Raw genomic sequence first — 19,982 nt, forward strand, 5'->3', positions numbered from 1 at the left:
AGGACGGGAATAAAGACGCAGACATAGAGAATGGACTTGAGGTCACGGGGAGGGGGAAGGGTAAGCTGGGACAAAGTGAGAGAGTGGCAGGGACATATCTACACTACCAAATGTAAAATAGCTAGCTAGTGGGAAGCAGCCGCACAGCACAGGGAGGTCAGCTCGGTGCTCTGTGACCACCTAGAGGGGCCGGATAGGGAGGGAGGGAGGGAGACGCAAGAGGGAAGAGATGGGAACATATGTATATGTATAACTGATTCACTTTGTTGTAAAGCAGAAACTAACACACCATGGTAAAGCAATTATACTCCAATAAAGATGTTAAAAAAAACAAAAAATAATAAAAATAAAATAAAATTGAAATATAGTTGATTTACCATGTTGTGTTAGTTTCAGTTGTACAGCAAAGTGATTCAGTTATATATACACATATATATGTATCTATATTCTTTTTCAGATTATTTTCCCTTGTAGATTATTGCAAAATATTGAGTATAGTTCCCTGTGCTATACGGTAAGTTCTTGTTCTTTATTTTATATACAGGAGTGTGTATATGTTAATCCCAGTCTCCCAATTTAGGGACTGGCTTGTTTTAAAGCTGCGTTTATGGGACACGGGAAGGGTATAATCCTGTCCCTTCCCCCTTCATTTTTTGGGAGGGTAACTCTTTTCTTATCTCTGTCAGTCCCAGCTCACCTCAGAAAAATGGTGACTGATGTGGAGACAGATGGCATTAGTTCTGACTTTTCTAAAGTCCTGTAATTCTTCTCTGAGCATCTTAATATGGGAGAAAGATGAGTCCTAGGTCTGGCTCAGAGGCAGCCGACTGCCTGGTGTACAGATTTCTCCATGTAGAGTCAGAAGGAAATTCAGCCTCTTTATCTGTCCATCCATCCATCTATCCATTCATCTATCAATTCATTTGTTCAAGGTGTCCAATATGTGCCAGGTGCTTGGAGTATAAGGAAAATAAGACACGGTCCTTGTGGGGACTAAGTCTAATTTAGATAGGAGCAGAAGTGTAAGAAGAATGGACCTGATAGTGGTCAATTTCATAGACATTTAAGATGACGTCGAATGTGAGATGTTAAAAAAAAAGAAGTAAATGTAAAAACCATTGTAGGTAATGCAGAGAAGACTTGCCCAAAGGGCAAAAGACAAATATCTTTTTGTATTACATAGTTCTTCAAAACACAGAGTTCCCTGGATTTTAGCACTTGCTTTGAGATAAGCCTGTGGATTATTCTGCAGTGGGATCCTTGCTCGTCCGTGAATCAGCAACCAGATGTCGACACCAGAGCGTTAGTGATCATCTCTAACCATTCCTGCAACTTATTCTGAGGATTTAACTTTGAAACTGTGATTTCAAGGAAAACTCTAAGTAAGAACCTCCAAGAGACATTTTCCAGCTATATCTCTAGTTCCAAAGTGCGGAAATGCCGTTGATGTAAAAGCAAACCCTATCTTCCTTCATAGGAAGTCTGTTATTTTAATATTTTTCTAATGACTAGCATCTAATAAAATAGCACAGATTTACACTGAGATGCTACCCACACACTCAGGGTAGAGTGACAGACTTTCTTGAAGAGCAATTCACATTTAAGCTGACCAACGTAAATGTGGTTTGACTTCAACGTGGTTCAGTAGGAGAAGTGAAATGCTGGATGAGGGCTTTCTGGAACACCCGTGCAGTTCCCACAGCCCATGGCTGGGCGGCGTGGTCCCACAGGACCCCCTGACGAAGGTGAGGTTCTACACCTGTGGCAACTGAGCCCTTGAAATGTGGCCACTGTGACTGGCGCTGAGTATTTAATTGTATATAATTTAAATTAAATTAAATTTGAATTTAGACAACCATATTATATGTAGTAGAAAGTTACAGCTAGGACATGGCTATGAAAAATCAAAATGGCTTTTCTTCTCTCTTTCCTTCTCTCCCCAGCTCTCCTTCCCCCTTTTTTTTTGACTGCACTTTTTTATTTGGTCCAGAAATTAACATAATAATCACAAATTTTCTTAGTACTTCTAGCTTGTTTAATTAGTACAATGTATTTTGCACAATCACTCTTTTAGCACCCTATTTAAAGTAGTGTACGTCAAAACTCTTTTTAAGGAAAATGTCTTTGCTATCAACAACTTGTAAAACACATCATTGCAATTACTTTCTGGGGGAAGAAGCCCTTTACATTGTTAAAGTACTACTAGACACATTAATGTAAATAAGATGAAAGGAACTTCAAAAGTGTCACAGTTGTTTCCATTCCTAAAAATCAGTTGGTGACGAGCCATAGCTTGAAACAGGTGAGAGTAGGTGAGAGTTTCAGTTATATGTCTGTTAATCTCTGTACAGATTTGAACAAAATAAGTAGCAAGCGATATCCGGGCTCCTATTTTTTTCTGCTTGCCTTGCCCCACCTGATCCTTCCTGTCTCCCACCTCCATGACTACTGGATAGAACAAGAGGGCAAAGTAGACACTAAGGAAGGTGGCTCCCAGAGAGCCATGTGAGGGGCAATTACTAGAAGAGAAGCGAATTGCAGGTGAGGTGTGGGTAGCACTGGGGTGGAGACTTTGCACTAGGTTCCTTTGGGAGTGACCTTTCCTCAGTTTGTTCTGATTTCCTCTGGGCTTTTGACTCTCCATGGGTGGGAACATGGAAACGAGAACCGAGGTCATCCTTCCAGTCTTGTCCAGAAGTAGCCGCTCAATAAGTACTTCTTTTTTTTAAAAAAACTATTTTATTGAAGTATAGTTGATCTACAATGTGGTGTTAATTTCTGCGGGACAGCACAGTGATTCTGTTGTACGTATATATATTCATTTTTATATTCTTTTCCATTACAGTTTATGACAGGATATTGACTATATAGTTCCCTGTGCTATACAGTAGGACCTTGTTGTTTATCCATTCTGTACGTAACGGTTTGTATCTGCTAATCCCAAACTCCAGTTTATCTCTCCCCCATCCCCTTTCCCTTTTGGTAAGCGTAAGTTTGTTTTCTAAGTCTGTGAGTCTGTTTCCGTTTTGTAAATAAGTTCATTTGTATCATTCTTTTAGATTCCACATATACGTGATATCATATGATATTTGTCTTTCTCTGTCTGACTTACTTCACTTAGTATGATCATCTCTAGGTCGATCCTCGTTGCTGCAAATGGCATTATTTCATTCTTTTTTTATGGCTGAGTAATATTCCATTGTGTGTATGTACCACATCTTCTTTATCCACTCGTCTGTTGATGAACACTTAGGTTGCTTCCACGTCTTGGCTATTGTAAATAGTGCTGCTATGAACATAAGGGTGCATGTATCTTTTCAAATTAGAGTTTTGATTCAGCAATCCCACTCCTGGGCTTATATCCAGTCAGTAAGCATTTCTTGAATAAGTGAAGGATGTCAGAGCATGGAAACCACTGTTCCAACCTCAGGGAGTCCTGGCCCAGCCCAGCTTATTCACCTCTCAGGAATTTTAGAGGAGTTAACCAGAGAATGCTTGGACTGTGTTACTAGGCTGGTATTTATTGGCAGCAGTAAACACTGTAATGGAAAATACTGTAGAGCATTGAATATTTAAGCACACTAAAGGGAATTTGGCCTTTGACATCTGGCTGTAGCAGATTGAATAGTTACAATATTGTTGGAAAACATAATCTAATTTATAGTGTGGCAGAATCAGTGATTCCATACCCTTGACAGTGTCAAGCATCACTAAAATATATATTTTTCTCCTTTCTACCTTATAGACAGTATTGATAAACCAGGTACATCATTGCCTGCCTGGGCCATAGTTCTACTTGCAGTATCATTGTCATTGCTTTTGATCCTGATCATTGTTCTGATTATAATGTTCTGCTGCTGTGTCTCCAGGAGAGAGAAAGAAGGTAATTTTTTTGTTGTTGTTCGTACAGATTTATATATATTTTTGAACTTTTGGTACAAGCATTTGCAGTTCATTAGCTCATCAGCTCTTTCAAAAGATATATTGGCTTTTAGAGTCCTTGAAAGGAAATGCATGCCATTCATAGAGAGGGAAAGGACTTTCTCAAGGAAGGAAGCCATTCCTCTGGGGCCTGAGTCAACCCCCCAAGGAAGACAGATCTTCACACTTTGAGAAGGTGAAGAGGCGGTGCCTTTCTCACCAAAGACACTGACTATTTGAGTTTTGTGTTTACTGGCAAGGATATAAGGCTGTCGCAATCCGTCATTTAGATGCTGTGTTTTTTCTAGAATAATACCCACCTATCTGAACACATCAAAAGATTATTTTCTATTTTGTAGAATTCTGAGTCTCCTTTTGTAGGTGAATATTGGTGTAGTGGTAGAAAGAGAAACATGGTCTTCTGTTAACAAAAATAGTACAAATAAAATAAATAAAAATAGTTACACATGTCTTCTAAATGAAGTCCTCTGAGATACTCCAAGATATATGAAGGAGTGGCCTTGTTTGGGGGGCAGGCCAACATAGAGGTGGGCTTATTAATATTAGGGTGGGTTCATCAACATTGGGGTGGGCTTATTCTGGAGTTAGTTTGTGATTTCAGAAACCACAGGGACTTTGTCATATGGACAGCTCAGGACTTTCCAGGTGTTGAGTGTGTGTGTCCATCTTTGTCTTTCCTTCTCTCATGAAACCTCCACATACTCCTACTGAATATTTAAATCAAATATTTAAATACCTACATATTTAAATTTGAATATTAAATTAATTTTCTTAGAGTTTTGATGTTTAGCTACATATCAGTTTAATTGCACGTTTAATTTTATTAACACTAACTGCCATTCGATGAGCACTTTTTGCATGTCTGCCAGGCACCATGTTACCTAACTCTTTTACTCAGAATAGTTCTCTTAGTGAGATATTCCATGTGAAGTTCAAGGTCCAGCCTTAACTAGGCTAATTGTCTAGCCTTAGCTCCTGCATGGGTTTGGTTTGTCCTTGGGGAATTAATTCTGTGGTATACCTTTTATTCTTTAGGAAACAGAGGTGAAAAGTAGTAAATACCTGTTGACCCATATTTGATGGGAATTTGTTTTTACCTAGGAGTTACCCTGTATGCCACAGATGCATTACTCAAAAAAAAAAAAAATGCACTGGATTTTAATGAAAACCGTGAATAACTTAAGTTTTAATTTAGAACTGACTAGGATTGTTCATTGCCTTCAGATTATTATTTCTGACATTAGCTATTGTGGCATATTTGGAGAACATTCTATTTATTTGGACTTCTGCATCTCTTAGGCTTTTGTCTGTCCCATGCCAGTCTAGTAAGAAGGTTTGTGGCCACACAGGATGTGCACCAGGGAGATTCTCTGATTCTTAGCTTCCTCATTTACAAAATGGGGATAAGTATTATCCTATAGATTGGTTATGAGAATTAAGTAAATTAACATAATAAAAGTTTGTGTGATCGTGATCTGTCCTAGATTTTATCTTCATTTAACTTTGAAAAGTTGATTCACAATGGGCGCTACACTTCACCTTGACATAAATGTATAGGATCCATCGAAGACTTGGATTGTCCCATGATAATTATTTCCATTCTTAAAAATATTAAATAGTAAGTGTTTTAAAGAGTATTTTCTGGTGTTCTGCTTTGTTGGTTCCTGGAGAATTCTCAGTACTCTGCCTGGTTTACTGGAGACTGACTGAGGATGGCTGAGGACGCCACTCAGCGTGGCCTGGAGGCTTTGGGATCGAAGCTTCACAGGAACACTAGCGACATTCCTCTATTACCAGAGGGACACTAGATAATCTCTCCCCTTCAATTCAAATAAGATTGCTTCTGAGGTTCAATGTGAGGTGTGAATCAGCGGATGTTGTCAGAACTGCAAATAAGTGAGAACATTATCCAAAAAATAAGGAAAATGAATATTTTTTTGATCTTGATAAAGCTTGATGCATAGGAGTCCTAGATGGGATGGCGAAAGTGCAGAGCACACTGGCTTTAGTGCCACATGGATGGGGGCTGCTGTGTGGGCTCTGTTACTCCCCATTGTGAAATGCTAGAGTCCCTCCAGTCCAAGAATCCATTGATTAAAAACATTAACAATCTAATGAGAGCTTTTGGGGCGTGGACACAACTCTATGAATTGATAACATTGGTACATATTGATTGAAAATGTATTTCAGAACAAAAGAAATATAGTGCTGAAGCAATGAAAGTCCTTTTCTGTTAAAGACATGGTTATACTCTTGTAATAGTATCTAGTTTGTTAAAAAAATGATAACGCTAACACCTACCTCTTGGGTTGTTGTGACGATTCGATGAAATAACACCTTGCATAGCACTGGCATGGTGCCTGAACAGGTAAGTACTGAATGACTGACAGCACGGACTGGGAACACAGAGCATCCCTTCATGGTGAACAGTAGAGTCTTTATATAACCTCAGAAATTAGATTCAGTACTCACTAAGTACTTACTGGGCACCTACTATATTTCAGGTACCCAAATATCACAAATACGTATATTTATGATAGTGAATAGCGAATTCTACTTTCCTTAAGCTTGGAAGTCATTTGATAGTTCACTGTTGGGAAGCTTAATATCTATTGGATCACAAACACTCAGTAATGTGAGTATTTAAAATCAGGGGACCTATAAAAATTGATGAGATTTTATTTTCAGAATAACTATCCTGATTTTGCTAATGTGATTTTCTTCCTTTTTTTTTTTCTTCAGAATCTAGCTATCAAAGTGAAATAAGGTAAGTTTGAGATCACATCAATTTTCTGAAAATAAAAAACAAGTGAAAACCAACAGACACACAGAGCTGTGGGATTTTAGGATTATGTTACTCAAAATTAGGTACTAAAAATGGACAACTCTGAAGAACACGTATGCCAATCACAAACTCATAGGGCAACATTAATTGCAGAATAAAATAGGTGGGTTCCTACTGCCTAAGTTTGACTTGCTCACTTAGGAAAGTGGAGTGGAATTTTAGTTGGTGTCTGGCATTCGCAGCTCTTTCCACAAGAGGACACTCTGTACTGTGACTGTTGGCCCTCCTGCTTTGAGTCAAGGCTAGAGATGTGAGGACCATTTCAAGGATGTCAAAGAACCAGGCAGAGGTCCTGCTGGAATTTCTGAGGTGGTAGAGACAGTGAGACCAGCTGGGTGGCTAAGGCAATGAAACTGACCAGGCAGACAGATTAGGAGTGTGCACAGCTCACTGTTCAGGGCGGAGGGACAGAGAAATTCCTGCCAGTCTCACGGCTGTCCAGAAGTAACTGCAAGCACTTTTAAGGTAACTATGTCAAGCACTTACTAAAACCAGTTTCCATGTCTGCAATATTTACATAATTATAAATACACTCAGGGGAAGGATTTTTAGACAGTGGTGATTTTGTTGGGGGTGTTAAAACCCCGTCTACTTTTCAGTATTTTATTAGATAATTTTAATATGTGAAATGCTGTGATTTAAAATATCTTCCGGCTACACGTGGTGAAGGACGATGTATGTAATCATCATGTCACAGATACCATCCGTCTTCCCTCGACCCCAGTCACTCCCTGGTGATAATGTGGTTCGCTTTCTCTGAGGATGCCACAAAGCAGCAGTCTGAAAATACACCTCCTTTGGGGCCTGACTTGGGGCAAGAGGAGAGGAAGGAAAACTGACCTCTGTAATTATACTGGAATTTCTCTCAATTGCTATCACCAGCAGGGTGACGGTCTGAATTCTTCTGTTCGTCATTATCGACTGTGTAATGTCAATTCTATTCTCTGGGATCTTAGGTGATTTCAAAACGTAGTACAGTGATCAACAGCTATTCAAGGCAGTGGGTAGAGAACAGCAATAACAATGGCAATAATAATCATGACAGAAGTAGTGACAGTAAGAGCTAGCATGAGTGCCTAGCATGCGTGTCAGGCTATTTTACATTTGGTGGAGGTTATCTTCCTTAATTCTCCCAATGATTTTATGAGACTATTTTTCCGTTTTGTAGATGAAGAAGCTGAGGGGTATAGGGAGGTTAAGTAATGTGCTCAGTATCTCCTGTCCAGAGAAAGGAAGGGTCTGAATGTGAACCAGCTGACCTTGCTCAGGGCCTGAGCTCTTGTCCTTGTGCAGCTCTCACCCTTAGATCCAAGTGCATTGGGCCCAGGGAAGAAAAATTGGGCATATATATATATATATATATATATATTTCGTATATATATTTTCCTATAGGATCAATGCATGCTTATTTTAGAAAAAAAATTTTAAGTAAAGATAGTTTATAAGCAATTGTTTTAAAATCACCCCTAATTCTATTGCCCAGAAGTAACTGTTACCTAAGTACGCATATATTTACACACATGTGTGTTCACCAAGATACACACACGTATATGTTTTGTGAAATTTGGATCATAATAAACATCATTTAATATCTTTTTCTCCTCACTTGACACTATTCCGAAGATTATTTCTGTTGACAAATACTTGCCTACAATGTTTTTGTTTCATTTGCCTAATAAAGTTTTTAATTAAAATATAACTCTAGAAAAGTACACAAATCGTGAGTACATAGCTTGATTGATTTTCATAAGGCATATGCACCTGGACCTGGACTGCTGATGCAGAACTAGGACACCCCCAGGACCCCAACCCCTACTCAGGCCTCCATGAAATCATCTGCTGCCTCTTCCTCAAAGGTCATGTCTTCTGACATCTATCCCTACATCCCCAGAAGTTAGAGTTGTATAAACTTGATATGAATGAAGTCATGTGATATGTCTGCCTTCTTGAACTTCAGGCTGTGAGATCGATCATATTATTGAATGTAGATGTCAGTGGTTTATTACTATGTAATACCAAGTAAGGGGCATATAGGCAGTTGATTTTTCCATTTTTTTTTTTTTTTTTGGGTTACGCGGGCCTCTCACTGTTGCGGCCTCTCCCGTCGTGGAGCACAGGCTCCGGACGCGCAGGCTCAGCGGCCACGGCTCACGGGCCCAGCCGCTCCGCGGCATGTGGGATCTTCCCAGACCGGGGCACGAACCCACGTCCCCTGCATCGGCAGGCGGACTCTCAACCGCTGCGCCACCAGGGAAGCCCGATTTTTCCATTTTACACTGAAAGGGCGTTTGGGACCGTGACAAACATTATTGCGCTAAGCGACCTTGTGTGTGTCTTTTGGTGACGTGTACACCAGTCCTCATTCCTGTTTTGTATTCTGTTGGGTATCATCTATTAGCGCAAGCTGGGTCACAGGGCAGGTATATGTTCCGCTTTAGATGATGTTACCATACAATTTTCAAAGTAGGTGTAGCAGTTTACACTTCTACCAGCAGTGTATGAGAGTTCTCACCTGTAATAATTTTTACAGGTGGCATGGGATTCCATTTTAGAGATGCATTGTCATTTATTTTACTAGTTCCCTACCTATGGCCGGGCACCTGTGTTTGCACTTTTGCTAGTATAAATAGCTCATGAATGAACATTCTTTCAGATAAATCTTTGCACATACCCTTGCGTATTTCCCTTGCTTATTATAATCAATTCTTAGTGGTTAAGCATAAATATTTAAAACTCTTTGGGTATCCATTGCCAAAATTCTTTCCCCTGGGAAGCTGCACCAATTTTTGCTTTATTTCAGAGGCTGGCATACTTCTTCTATCAAGGGCCAGATGGTAAAACTTTGGGGTTTTGTGGGCCATGTGCTCTCTGTCACAGCTACTCAACTCTGCTGCTGTAACAGGAAAGCAGCCATAGACAATATGGAAGCAGACGGGTTCCAGTAAAACTTTATTTAAAAAAACAGACAGGGAACTGGATATGGCCTGTGGGTCATAGCTGGCCAGCCCTGCTTTATTTGGTCCCTGGTGTCTGAGAATTGAGTACCAACCACCCGGGGACTGGAGTCTATGGACCCATCATGATAAAGTTCCATCTCTCCCCATAAGGGGAGTGTGCGAGACACAGGCCATCTACACAGCCGTGCTGGTGGCCGTGAGGGTACATCCCGTTGCTAGCCACCCTCCAGAGGCCAGCGCCCGAGCTTCGGCCTCGTGGTGAGTTCATCGTGTGTGAGTTCTCTGGGCGGAGTAGTGAGACCCGAGCATCCATTGCTGATTAACATTTGGCTTTTTCAAATGGTCTAATTCTAGGAAATCTGCAAATATGAAGACAAACAAAGACACTTCTGGGACAAAGTTAAAAAGCGGAAATGAAAACTATGGCTACAGTTCAGATGAGCCGAGGACCACAAGTGAGTGGCCAGGCGGGTGCAGCAGAAAGGTCTGGAAGGGGAAGTGTCGGGAGAGAGGCTGGCCCATCAAACACCGGCTCCTGAAGGCGGCTGCCTTAGTGGTTGGCGGTCATTATTTGGGCAGTAATTTTTAGAAGAAAGAGACATTCCAGAACTAGAAATATTCTAGGAGAAGATAACAGTCAAAACCCACCTATTTGTCTAAAGTTTAAAAGAAATCGAGGTGGAAATCTAAGAGTTTTTTAAAAATAATTTTTTCTCAGTGTTTTCTCTCTTTTTTAAAAAATGCTTCTCCCTTAAAGTGTGTGAAGAGGCATTTGAATACATTGAGGGTAACTGCCCCAAAACGTCAATTAAATCTGAAATTCAGCAAGAAATCTTTTCCTCTTCAATCTGACAGTCATAACGGCGGGGTGTCTCTGAAACCACTGTCACTAGTGAGGGGCAAGGGTAGTATTTGAACCAAGATCCTTTTGAAAGCAGTTGAGAGAAAGAGAGATGGTACAAATTACCCCTTAGCGGTTGGGGAGGGAGACTGGCCTTCACAAGTTGCCAGCAAAACAAATTCCAGAGATAGAGTTTTGGTTAATTGATTCTTGCCCAGAGGCTAGAAAGCTTTCGTTCACTGAGATTGGGGCTCTATTCTTGGCAACCCCATAATTTCCATTTTTCCGTGGCTGTCTCCTCTGTACATTCCAAATTGTATGCTTCAGATTTAAAAGAATTCCACAAAGCATAGACAGTTTCCTTTGATAATCTGATCAAAGCCTCTTGCAGAATTTCCTGTGATAGAATATTTATTCATTAATATTTTATATGATTAATCAAGTAGCTTGACCAAAATCATGGCCCAAACTGAACCTCTCTGGCTCCTTTTTTTTCCCCTGTGTTTATTTCCCTCAATGAGCTGTTAAAACTATGGATTCATTTTGTCTCTGGATGAGACTAACGTGTCAACAAAGGAATCGATTTTGAGCCCTTTTGCTATGTTTTTAATTTCATTAGAAAGATAAAGTTCTAAAAATATGTAACCTCAAGTAAACTTAAAAAAAAAACCGTTTGTGGTTACAGATTATTGATGCCAGGGGTACTACTTAAAAGCAAAGGTATTTCTTTATGGATCGGAATTGTTAGAATAGGTAGTGTGGTTTTGGTCACTTGTGACTCCGAAGTCATTTTTCTGTTGCAGAGACTGCTTCTCTCCCTGCAAAGTCCTCTGAATTCAGTGTTCCAGAACAACGTGGCAGTAGGCAACTGCATCAGGTGATTCAGACCTTCTTCTCCCTTTCTGCTACTTAAAAACTTTTTTAAGTTTGGGCTTTTTTTTTGCTACTTAAAAACCCTTCCCCCATGGTAGGTGATTACATTACATTCATGATGGACAAACGTGGCCTTTGCTCACCTCCAAGTCAACGGGACAGCATGGAGGAATGGGGCTGGAACATGTAGTATCTCTTTGTAGTGGGTTTTGTGGGGAAAGACCAGAAGTTTAATTGGGGGCTGGTAATCTTGAGGTGTCCGTTAGACGTCCACACAGAGGTGTGGGGCGTGCAGATGGATGTGTGAGTCTGGGGCTCCAGGCAGAGGCACGATGGCAGGTGTTCCTGGTTGCTAGGCAACTTTTGATGGGCACCTCCCTTACGAGGGACATTAAACATAAAGAAAACCATCCATTAGGAACCATGAGGACACTGTACGTTCATTTTCCAACACTGAGTTAGCATTGGTTGTCACTCATGAATGAATTAGAGTTCATATGCAGAAAATATGATTCTTTATATCCAAAAATCATATTAAACAAATGTGTATATAACCAGGACCATTTTCTGGCCTGTGCATCTTCAAAAGAGAAGTTCTTGGATGCGATTCTGCCCTAATGTCCCCAGTGGGTGTTTTCCCCATTTAGCTTTTGGGAAAGCCGGACTCACCGATTGGGTTTCCGGCAGCTCGCTGGGTCAGGTGGCCTTGGCTTTGTTCTGCCTTGGAGTTGCTACTGGCCTGAGGAGCTACTGCTGAGCATGTGCCTTCGGAGCCCCGTCTTTCCTTCCTGGCGTAGATGTTCACTTGAGTTTCCAGGCGGCTCCAGGCTGTAATATTCCTTCCTGCAGTCGGGATTCAGCTCCATACATACAGCTGGCCAGTGATGTGTGCCTCCCAGGCCTTTGGGGGGAAGGGGAGCTTCGACTGATGCTCAGCCATGTATCGGGAGGAACGAAATGATGCTATTAGTGGCAACCAAGGTAGCCAGGCGGGAAGACTTAGGAGGGGTCTTCACAAAAGCAGATGAGCCTACGTGACAAATTGTGAGCCCCCGGTATGAGTTCAAGCTACTTCCTCAGGCTGGCTGGCAGGAAAATAGAGACGTAAAATTCTTGCCATCCAGGCTGCTCTCTTGGGCACATATATCTTTTGGCTGTAGAGATGCAGCTGTTTCTCCTTCGAAGGGCTGGTCCCCTGACGAAGAGATGGTGGGTGAAAGGGAGTAATCGCCGGGCTGTGAAGGACGTTTCCTGTCAAGACCCCACGACTGGACCTGAGTGGGGAATGCGGTCTGATGAAGTGGCTCTCTCTCCCCCAGCGCCAAGCATGGTCACCCTAAGAACACACTTGAGCCAATCTTTACTTCCGTGGCCTTTCTGTGGTTACCTTTTTTCTGTTGTGTATCTTCCCACCTGACAAGCCACAGTGCTCAGGTCTGCAGTGGAGGATGGGGCAGGTGGGGAGGAGATACAGAAGAGGGTCATGTCAGTTGATTCCCCTCGATATAAATGAGGAAGAAAGGGGAAGTCTAGATGCATTTGGATACAGGAATGGAGGATGACATTTGGAGCTCTGAATGGATGCTCTTAAGCTTGAAGTGTTGTTTTGAAAATATACAGGGAGAGAAATGTAAGAAGTTTCTGCTACTTAAACATGTAACCGGTTAAATAATCTATTGGTGGAAAAAGAACAGTGGCCATTGAGGTGCTGGGCCCTGGGGGCTGGTAACGCACATATCTGTGTTTCTTGAAGTATTTGTAAGGCTACTAGGGAAGCAGGGCATCTTGGCCAGAGCACCAGGGTCCTTAAGAAACAAAGAGGATGAAAGGAAGATGAACTGTTTTTGCCTGAGCTAGAAACTTACAAAGGGTTTTTAAATAGCTGGATTTTTCTAAGCGAGGGAACTTGGACAAGCACATTTATGAAGAGGCCCGCCTTTGGTCATTAAGCAAAGGGTGCCTTGCCGGTGTGGGCCCAGGCACTGTGTCCTGGATGCCCGTTTGAAGAACCTGAACGTGAGATGTACTGTGAGCTATGCTTCCCGTGAGGCACTTAAAGGAGGGAGAGAGCAGACTAATATCATATGATATCACTTCTGTGTGGAATCTAAAAAAATGATACAAGTGAACTTCTTTACAAAACAGAAATAGACCCACAGACATAGAAAACAAAATTATGGTTCCCAAAGGGGAAAGGGGGAGGAGAGATAAATTAGGAGTTTTGGATTAACAGGTATGCTCTACTATATATAAAATAGATAAACAACAAGGTCCTATTGTATAGCACAGGGAACTCTACTCAATATTTTGTAATAACCTATGAGGGAAAAGAATCTGAATATGTACACATTGGGATTGGCCAAAAAGTTCATTCGGGTTTTCTGTAACATCTTATGGAAAAAACCGAACGAACTTTTTGGCCAACCCAATATATGTAACGGAATCACGTTGCTGTACACCTGAAACTAACACGACATTGTAAATCAATTGTACTTCAATTAAAAAAAAAAGGAGGGAGGGAACAAGATGGTCAGTAGAGGAAAGGGCTGGGCCTTCAGTAGGTCCCTTCTGTGTCCTTATTCCAAAGAGGACATAGTCCGGCATGTGATCATCTGGCCACGGAAGAGCCACCGGGTGGTCAAGCCATAGCTTGTAGAAGCAGGTCCAGGCGACCCTTAGCCAGAGGTTCCTTTAGGACTTGCCAAGGCCAGGCCTGCAGCCCCGCCTGGTCTGTGTGGCCACGTCCCCAGCTGTGCAGGCTCATGCGGACTTTCCTCAGAACTCCTTAGGCCACGGAGCAAGGACAGTGCAATCTGTGCTTTCTTTCCTCATAAACTTTCTGCATGTGCAATGAGCTTTGCTCCCTGGAGGGCCCAGGACAGGCAGCTGAGAGCTATTCAGAGCCCCGTCCTTTGTCCTTTCACCCTGCCTTCCTCTCCGCTTGTCTCTGTGTGACTCAATTTTGTCCACTTTGCCATCCTTGCTGCTGTGGGGTGTGGCCACCCACGTGGGCCTCAGGGGCCCAGAGCAGGTGCCCAGTGAGACTCCTGCCCGAGAAGCTGGCTTGTTAGACTTCAGGGTGGTTGACTACAGATGACACAGTTTTGCAGAAAATCTGCGCTAGGCTCAGGTCCCGAAAAACCCGTCAGTTAAACCGAGAGATCTCAAGCTGTGAGTCAGCCTGCAGCAAAAGCACAGCCCGGGCTCCATCACCGTGGAGCTGGTTGGGTCAGATGCAAGTCCTGTGGGTGCATGACAGCAGCTAAGGCTCCTGCTCTGGGTCAACCGGTCTCACTCAGAGCACGGCCATCTTGGCTTTGGCAAGTACCACACCTCACAAGTCCACACGTGCGTGTTCTCTCCACGCTGCCTTCTCTTCTGCTTGGCTGGTGTCTTATTTGCCCTCTGCCTCTCAGGAGGTCTTACGTAGTGGACGGCCATTGACTACACACAGTCTGGCACAGCATTCTGGGCGTTCCTTACACAGTAATTCCTTCCAGTGGAGAATGTTCTCAACGCCCAGCATTGTGCTGTCACCAACAGGGCGACACCAGACTGATCATCACAGTGAAATCATGACAAAAAATGTTATTTGACAAACATACGAGTATGCAGCATTTTGTTTTGGATCCCTGAAGAAAGATACATGATTCCAGGTCAAACTGCCATTTTGCTCCTTTGTAACCTTGGTCACTCTGGGTTTTCTTCAAGGCTCTCTTGTTCAGGCGTGATCCAAGAAAGGGGAAACCCGAAGGGCCTGGGGTGCTTAGGGGACTCATTGCTGTGGCCTTTCGGATGCCCAGGCTCTAGGCCCCCACCTGCAGACTTCCTGTCTCAGCAGAGCTGGGGAGGCAGCCTGGGCATCTCTGCGTTTTAGAGCCAGCTGAGGGGGCTCTGACACGTGGCTAGATTGAAGGGTTATTGGCTGCCTTATAGTAAGATGGCGGTGGGGCTTGCAGGAGGGGAGAGTGCGACTTTGCCAAAGTTGGACTTGCCTACTTTGTCGTTTCACCCCATCCAGTACTTATGATTTGCTCAGAGCCCCAAGGCATTCATGGTAAGCACACCGGGCAGGGGCTGTACTGGACCGCCCCCCCCTCCACCCCGCCCCGGGGTTGATGGTGCGTGTACCCTTGCTGGCATCGTGTGGACCCCCCTTACAAGGAGAGAAGGCCCTGGAGTCTGTGGCCACGTCCACTCAGAGCTGAGCACAGGTGTTGAGGAGCGGGTGGTTTTCGGGGTCACTCCCACCCAGAGTTCCACCAGCTGTGTCTACATCCGCAGGCTGCAGAGAGCCTCTACGCGCTGCGTCTTCGTCATGCATTGCCAAGTATGATTTAAATTACATCCTACGCTCAACAGTTACTAGAACAGGAGCCTGGATTCTTAATGCTTTAGGAAGGGGTGAAACCCTGTCCGCCACGACACCAGCCCCCCATGACCCTCGCTCCTCCGACATCCTTCCCGTTAAGGTCCGGAACGCCAGAAAAACAGTGGCTGGCCTTCTATGGAGCCACTGTGGTCAGAGGTCACAGGGGGCCATGGCTGCTGTAGGCCAGGTCCATTGGGAGTTGCTGGCTTGTAAACCGTGGGAAGACGCCCCCGCTAGCCGCCTGGAGCACCCCCCATGCTCATCCTTACCTCTCAGCCCGCTGCCTTGCCAGGGTGCCCCGTGAGCTTGGGGCTCTTTACCAGAGGCTGAGATGGAGAAGCCTCGTTCCTATCACCAACGGGCAGAAACGGGGGAAGTGTTTCCTCTATCCTGGGTCCCAAAGAATGCTCACCGAGCGTGGAGGTGCAGCCAGCACCTAGAGACACACTTATCTGGGTACCTGCTGATTGAGCCGTGGTCCTCAGTACAGAGAAGCTCTTTGGGGGCAGGGGGCGGGCTTGTTAAAATGCACACTCCTGAGTCTCTTCCAGACTTTCCGGATCAGAATCTCTGGAAGATACGACCGAAGAAAGGGCATTTTTACCTTGTTCCGCAGGCAATCTGCTTTAAGGAAATTGTTTTGTGGCTCAGCGTGAAAGCAGACACGTATTGCAAGTAATTCTGAGTTTTGGGGGTTTGCTTACATCTGTGCATTTGGAATGATCTGTGTTCACAGCCCCGCTGCATGGAGCTTGCCACAGAGCATGGAGGATCCGAGATGCTTGTGGTGGGGCTGTGATGAGGGTCAAATGGAAGCGTCTCGGCACCAGAATATTCCATAACCACATGGCACCATAGCTGAGGAACACTTTTTAAATCTCCCATGTTTTAGGTGGGTCTAAGGCGCGTCGCATTCAATATATATGAATCATAGAAAGAGGATTTTGGGCTGTAGAGACCCCAGATCATGCACTAAATTTTAAGAAGGCTCAGAAGGTACAAAAAGAGACTCATTTTCCAAACTGACATAAACCAAAACATGACACTTATCTACACTGATTATTTCTATCCTGGCTGCATCTCCAGTTATAGGATATATGACACTGACATTATTTTCCAGACAAGAATTTCTGTTGGGGAAGTACAGATAACGCAGGGGAACTGACCGCAAAACACACTGGCGCAAAACTAATAAATAAAATCAGAAATTCTTTCTGAAAATTACAGTTAATGGGAAAGGGAAGCGCCTTTTATTCTGATAGGAAGTCGCAGGGTTTGCAGATATTTTGCGTCATGATGACTATTTCAATCGAACGATCCACCTTCTCCTCCCCTTGACTCGCCGTCAGTCCATTTTTCTGGTTATCTCGGGCAATTCTGTGTCTTTCCTCCTGACTCTTTCAGTTTTGGGGGGTGAGCTTATGACAACTGGAAACCTGGACGATGTCTTCCCTGCTAATCTTTTCCCCATGGAGGTCAACGGAAATAAACTCTTGATAAACTTAGAAAACAACAATGGTTTATGCAACCATGTCATGGGGACAAAAGGCAAACGACAGCGAAAATCCCAGGCGTCATCACAGCGGAAGCGCCGTCTTTACGGTGCGATGTAGCCCCATCAGACCTGTGGGGCTGTATCCTTGTGTGATGGGGAGTCAGTGAATGAAAACCACGAGTCAGCATGATTCCACCCCCCCGGACTTGCTGACGTTCCATGTGATGTAAATTATTTACGGTGCCCAGTTACATTATTTAAGATGTTAGATGCAGCTCGGGTTCCCTGGAGTCTGAGTCAGCGTCCTCAGGGTGGCAGGAAAATACGCTGCATGTATTGTATTTTGTTTTATGTATGTATTTATTTATTTTTAATGTAAAGGACAGGTGACTTTTAATGAATTAATTAATTTCGTTTTGGCTGCATTGGGTCTTCCTTGCTGCACACAGGCTTTCTCTAGTTGCGGCGAGCAGGGGCTACCCTTTGTTGTGGTGCGTGGGCTTCTCACTGCAGTGGCTTCTCTTGTTGTGGAGCACGGGCTCTAGGTGCACAGGATTCAATAGTTGTGGCACATGGGCTCAGTAGTTGTGGCGCACGGGCTTAGTTGCTCCGGGGCATGTGGGATCTTCCCGGACCAGGGCTCAAACCTGTGTCCCCTGCACTGGCAGGCGGATTCTTAACCACTGTGCCACCAGCACACAGGCTTTCTCTAGTTGCGGCGAGCAGGGGCTACCCTTTGTTGTGGTGCGTGGGCTTCTCACTGCAGTGGCTTCTCTTGTTGTGGAGCACGGGCTCTAGGTGCACAGGATTCAATAGTTGTGGCACATGGGCTCAGTAGTTGTGGCACACGGGCTTAGTTGCTCCGGGGCATGTGGGATCTTCCCGGACCAGGGCTCAAACCTGTGTCCCCTGCACTGGCAGGCGGATTCTTAACCACTGTGCCACCAGGGAAGTCCACTGCGTGTATTTTAATAGGGCAACACTCTTCCACAGGCATTGCCCCTCAGAGGAGTGAGTAGTCTCCTTGGTAGTACATTTCAGAATGTAAGAGCCAGCAACACTGTCCGAGGAGACAGGTGGGTGATCGACATGGAGTCAGTTCTTCAGTTTTGCTCCTTTCCTCTAGAAAGAATGTGTGTTATTTAAAGAAGGTTAGAAATATTTTACATTTTCACACAATGGTGAGAGTTTCCATAGGAATATTGAAAAACAAAACAGTGAATCTTTATGGCAATTTGCCTTCATAAAAACACTGGATTCTTTGAATTGGATCGCTCTTTAGGCCCTGAACTTGGGAAACATCTGCAGTGTGTGTTATTGAAAATCATAGAGGAAGGACCTGTGTTAACATTTGTGTTCCCCTCTGCACCCTCGTTTTATCTTAGCTGACGAGTTGAGCTTCCTTCTCAAGTGTGCCATTATGGTGATCTCAACCAACTCAATCTACCCTTTTCTCTCTGTCTCCAGGGATTTGATCAGCACCAGTTGGGCCCAGCAAGTCGCCCACAGGTTTCCTTTAACGTGGCCAGTCCTAAGAAGGTCAGGAATGTGACTTTGGTATAGTACAGGCATCCCTTTGGCTCCACGTGGCACTTGGCTGATGACCTACGTTGCGATGATATTGTCAGTGCTCATGATGATGTCATCCCTGCTCTTGATGATGTCATCATTGCTCACAATGGTGTCGCCATTGTTCTCCATCATCCTATGGCTGGGCTCCAGCTTTGCCAACATGACCTGGAAGAAGTGATGTTGGCATCATCGGAATGGATATTTTATACGGAGGGAAGGAATCCATTTTCCCAGCTTCTAAAGTGGAATTTGACTTTTAAAATGTTTTGAGATTTCAGGGAATTCCATAGTTACTGAGTAAAAGCTGCAAATTCATCATGATCATGCTTCTCATCACTCAACACTCCTGCTTGCTAATCCAACAAATGGTAGATAAGTCTACATCCCACCATGACATTTAAGAAATTTTTATTATCTGAAACCCTATGAAGTGATATTTATTTATGTTTACTATGTGGGTATTATTGCATATTATCTGTGAAAAAAAGAGGATAAAAATTAGGATCAATCAGACATCTAAAATTGCCCAGAATGGGGAGCTCCCTGGTGGTCCAGTGGTTAGGAATTGGCACTTTCACTGCCATAGCCCGGGTTCGATCCCTGGTCGGGGAACTAAGATCCTGCAAGCCGCGTGGCGTGGCAAAAAATTAAAATTAAAATTGCCCAGAAAATCAGAACTTATAGGTTATAAGTAATTTTAAATTCTAAAGCTAATGTGTACCTTGAGAAATATCTCATTATTGAATATTGACATGAAGACATTCATTTTTATCTGCTCCCTTATCAGTCTTGTTCTCTTGTCCTCGGATGAGTTAGATGTGAATTATGTTTTGTGGGGGACATACTCCAGCCATGAAAAAACTGGAAATGGGCAATATGTTCTTTCATAAATAAAAGGGAAAACACAAAAAAACTTGTATTGCTTTTCTTAACTCTTTACTATTCAGGGGGTAGTTTAAAGAATCATAGAGCTTAGGAACCAGAATTTTCCAAGAAACAAAACAGAGACCGCTATAAAATTGTTTTTTCTTTTTTCATGTAGAGATTCTCAGTGTATTTCGCTGTCCACCCCATCACTTCATATT

The 19,982-nt window shown here is 43.4% G+C and overlaps 1 protein-coding gene across 1 annotated transcript in view; it reads left to right on the top strand.

Annotated features, from left to right (window-relative positions):
- The window catches only part of IGSF5 (immunoglobulin superfamily member 5), a 37,628-nt gene extending 17,875 nt beyond the window's left edge, over positions 1-19,753 (top strand). The window contains exons 4-8 of the mRNA XM_007111257.4: positions 3,746-3,883; positions 6,685-6,709; positions 10,099-10,199; positions 11,389-11,462; positions 18,793-19,753. Coding sequence (XP_007111319.1) covers positions 3,746-3,883; positions 6,685-6,709; positions 10,099-10,199; positions 11,389-11,462; positions 18,793-18,888 — 434 coding nt within the window. The 3' untranslated portion in view covers positions 18,889-19,753. The remainder of the gene's footprint in view (positions 1-3,745; positions 3,884-6,684; positions 6,710-10,098; positions 10,200-11,388; positions 11,463-18,792) is intronic.
- The last annotated feature ends 229 nt before the right edge of the window (positions 19,754-19,982 follow it).

This window comes from Physeter macrocephalus, chromosome 8 (assembly GCF_002837175.3).
Source record: "Physeter macrocephalus isolate SW-GA chromosome 8, ASM283717v5, whole genome shotgun sequence".
NCBI classification, from domain to species: domain Eukaryota; kingdom Metazoa; phylum Chordata; class Mammalia; order Artiodactyla; family Physeteridae; genus Physeter; species Physeter macrocephalus.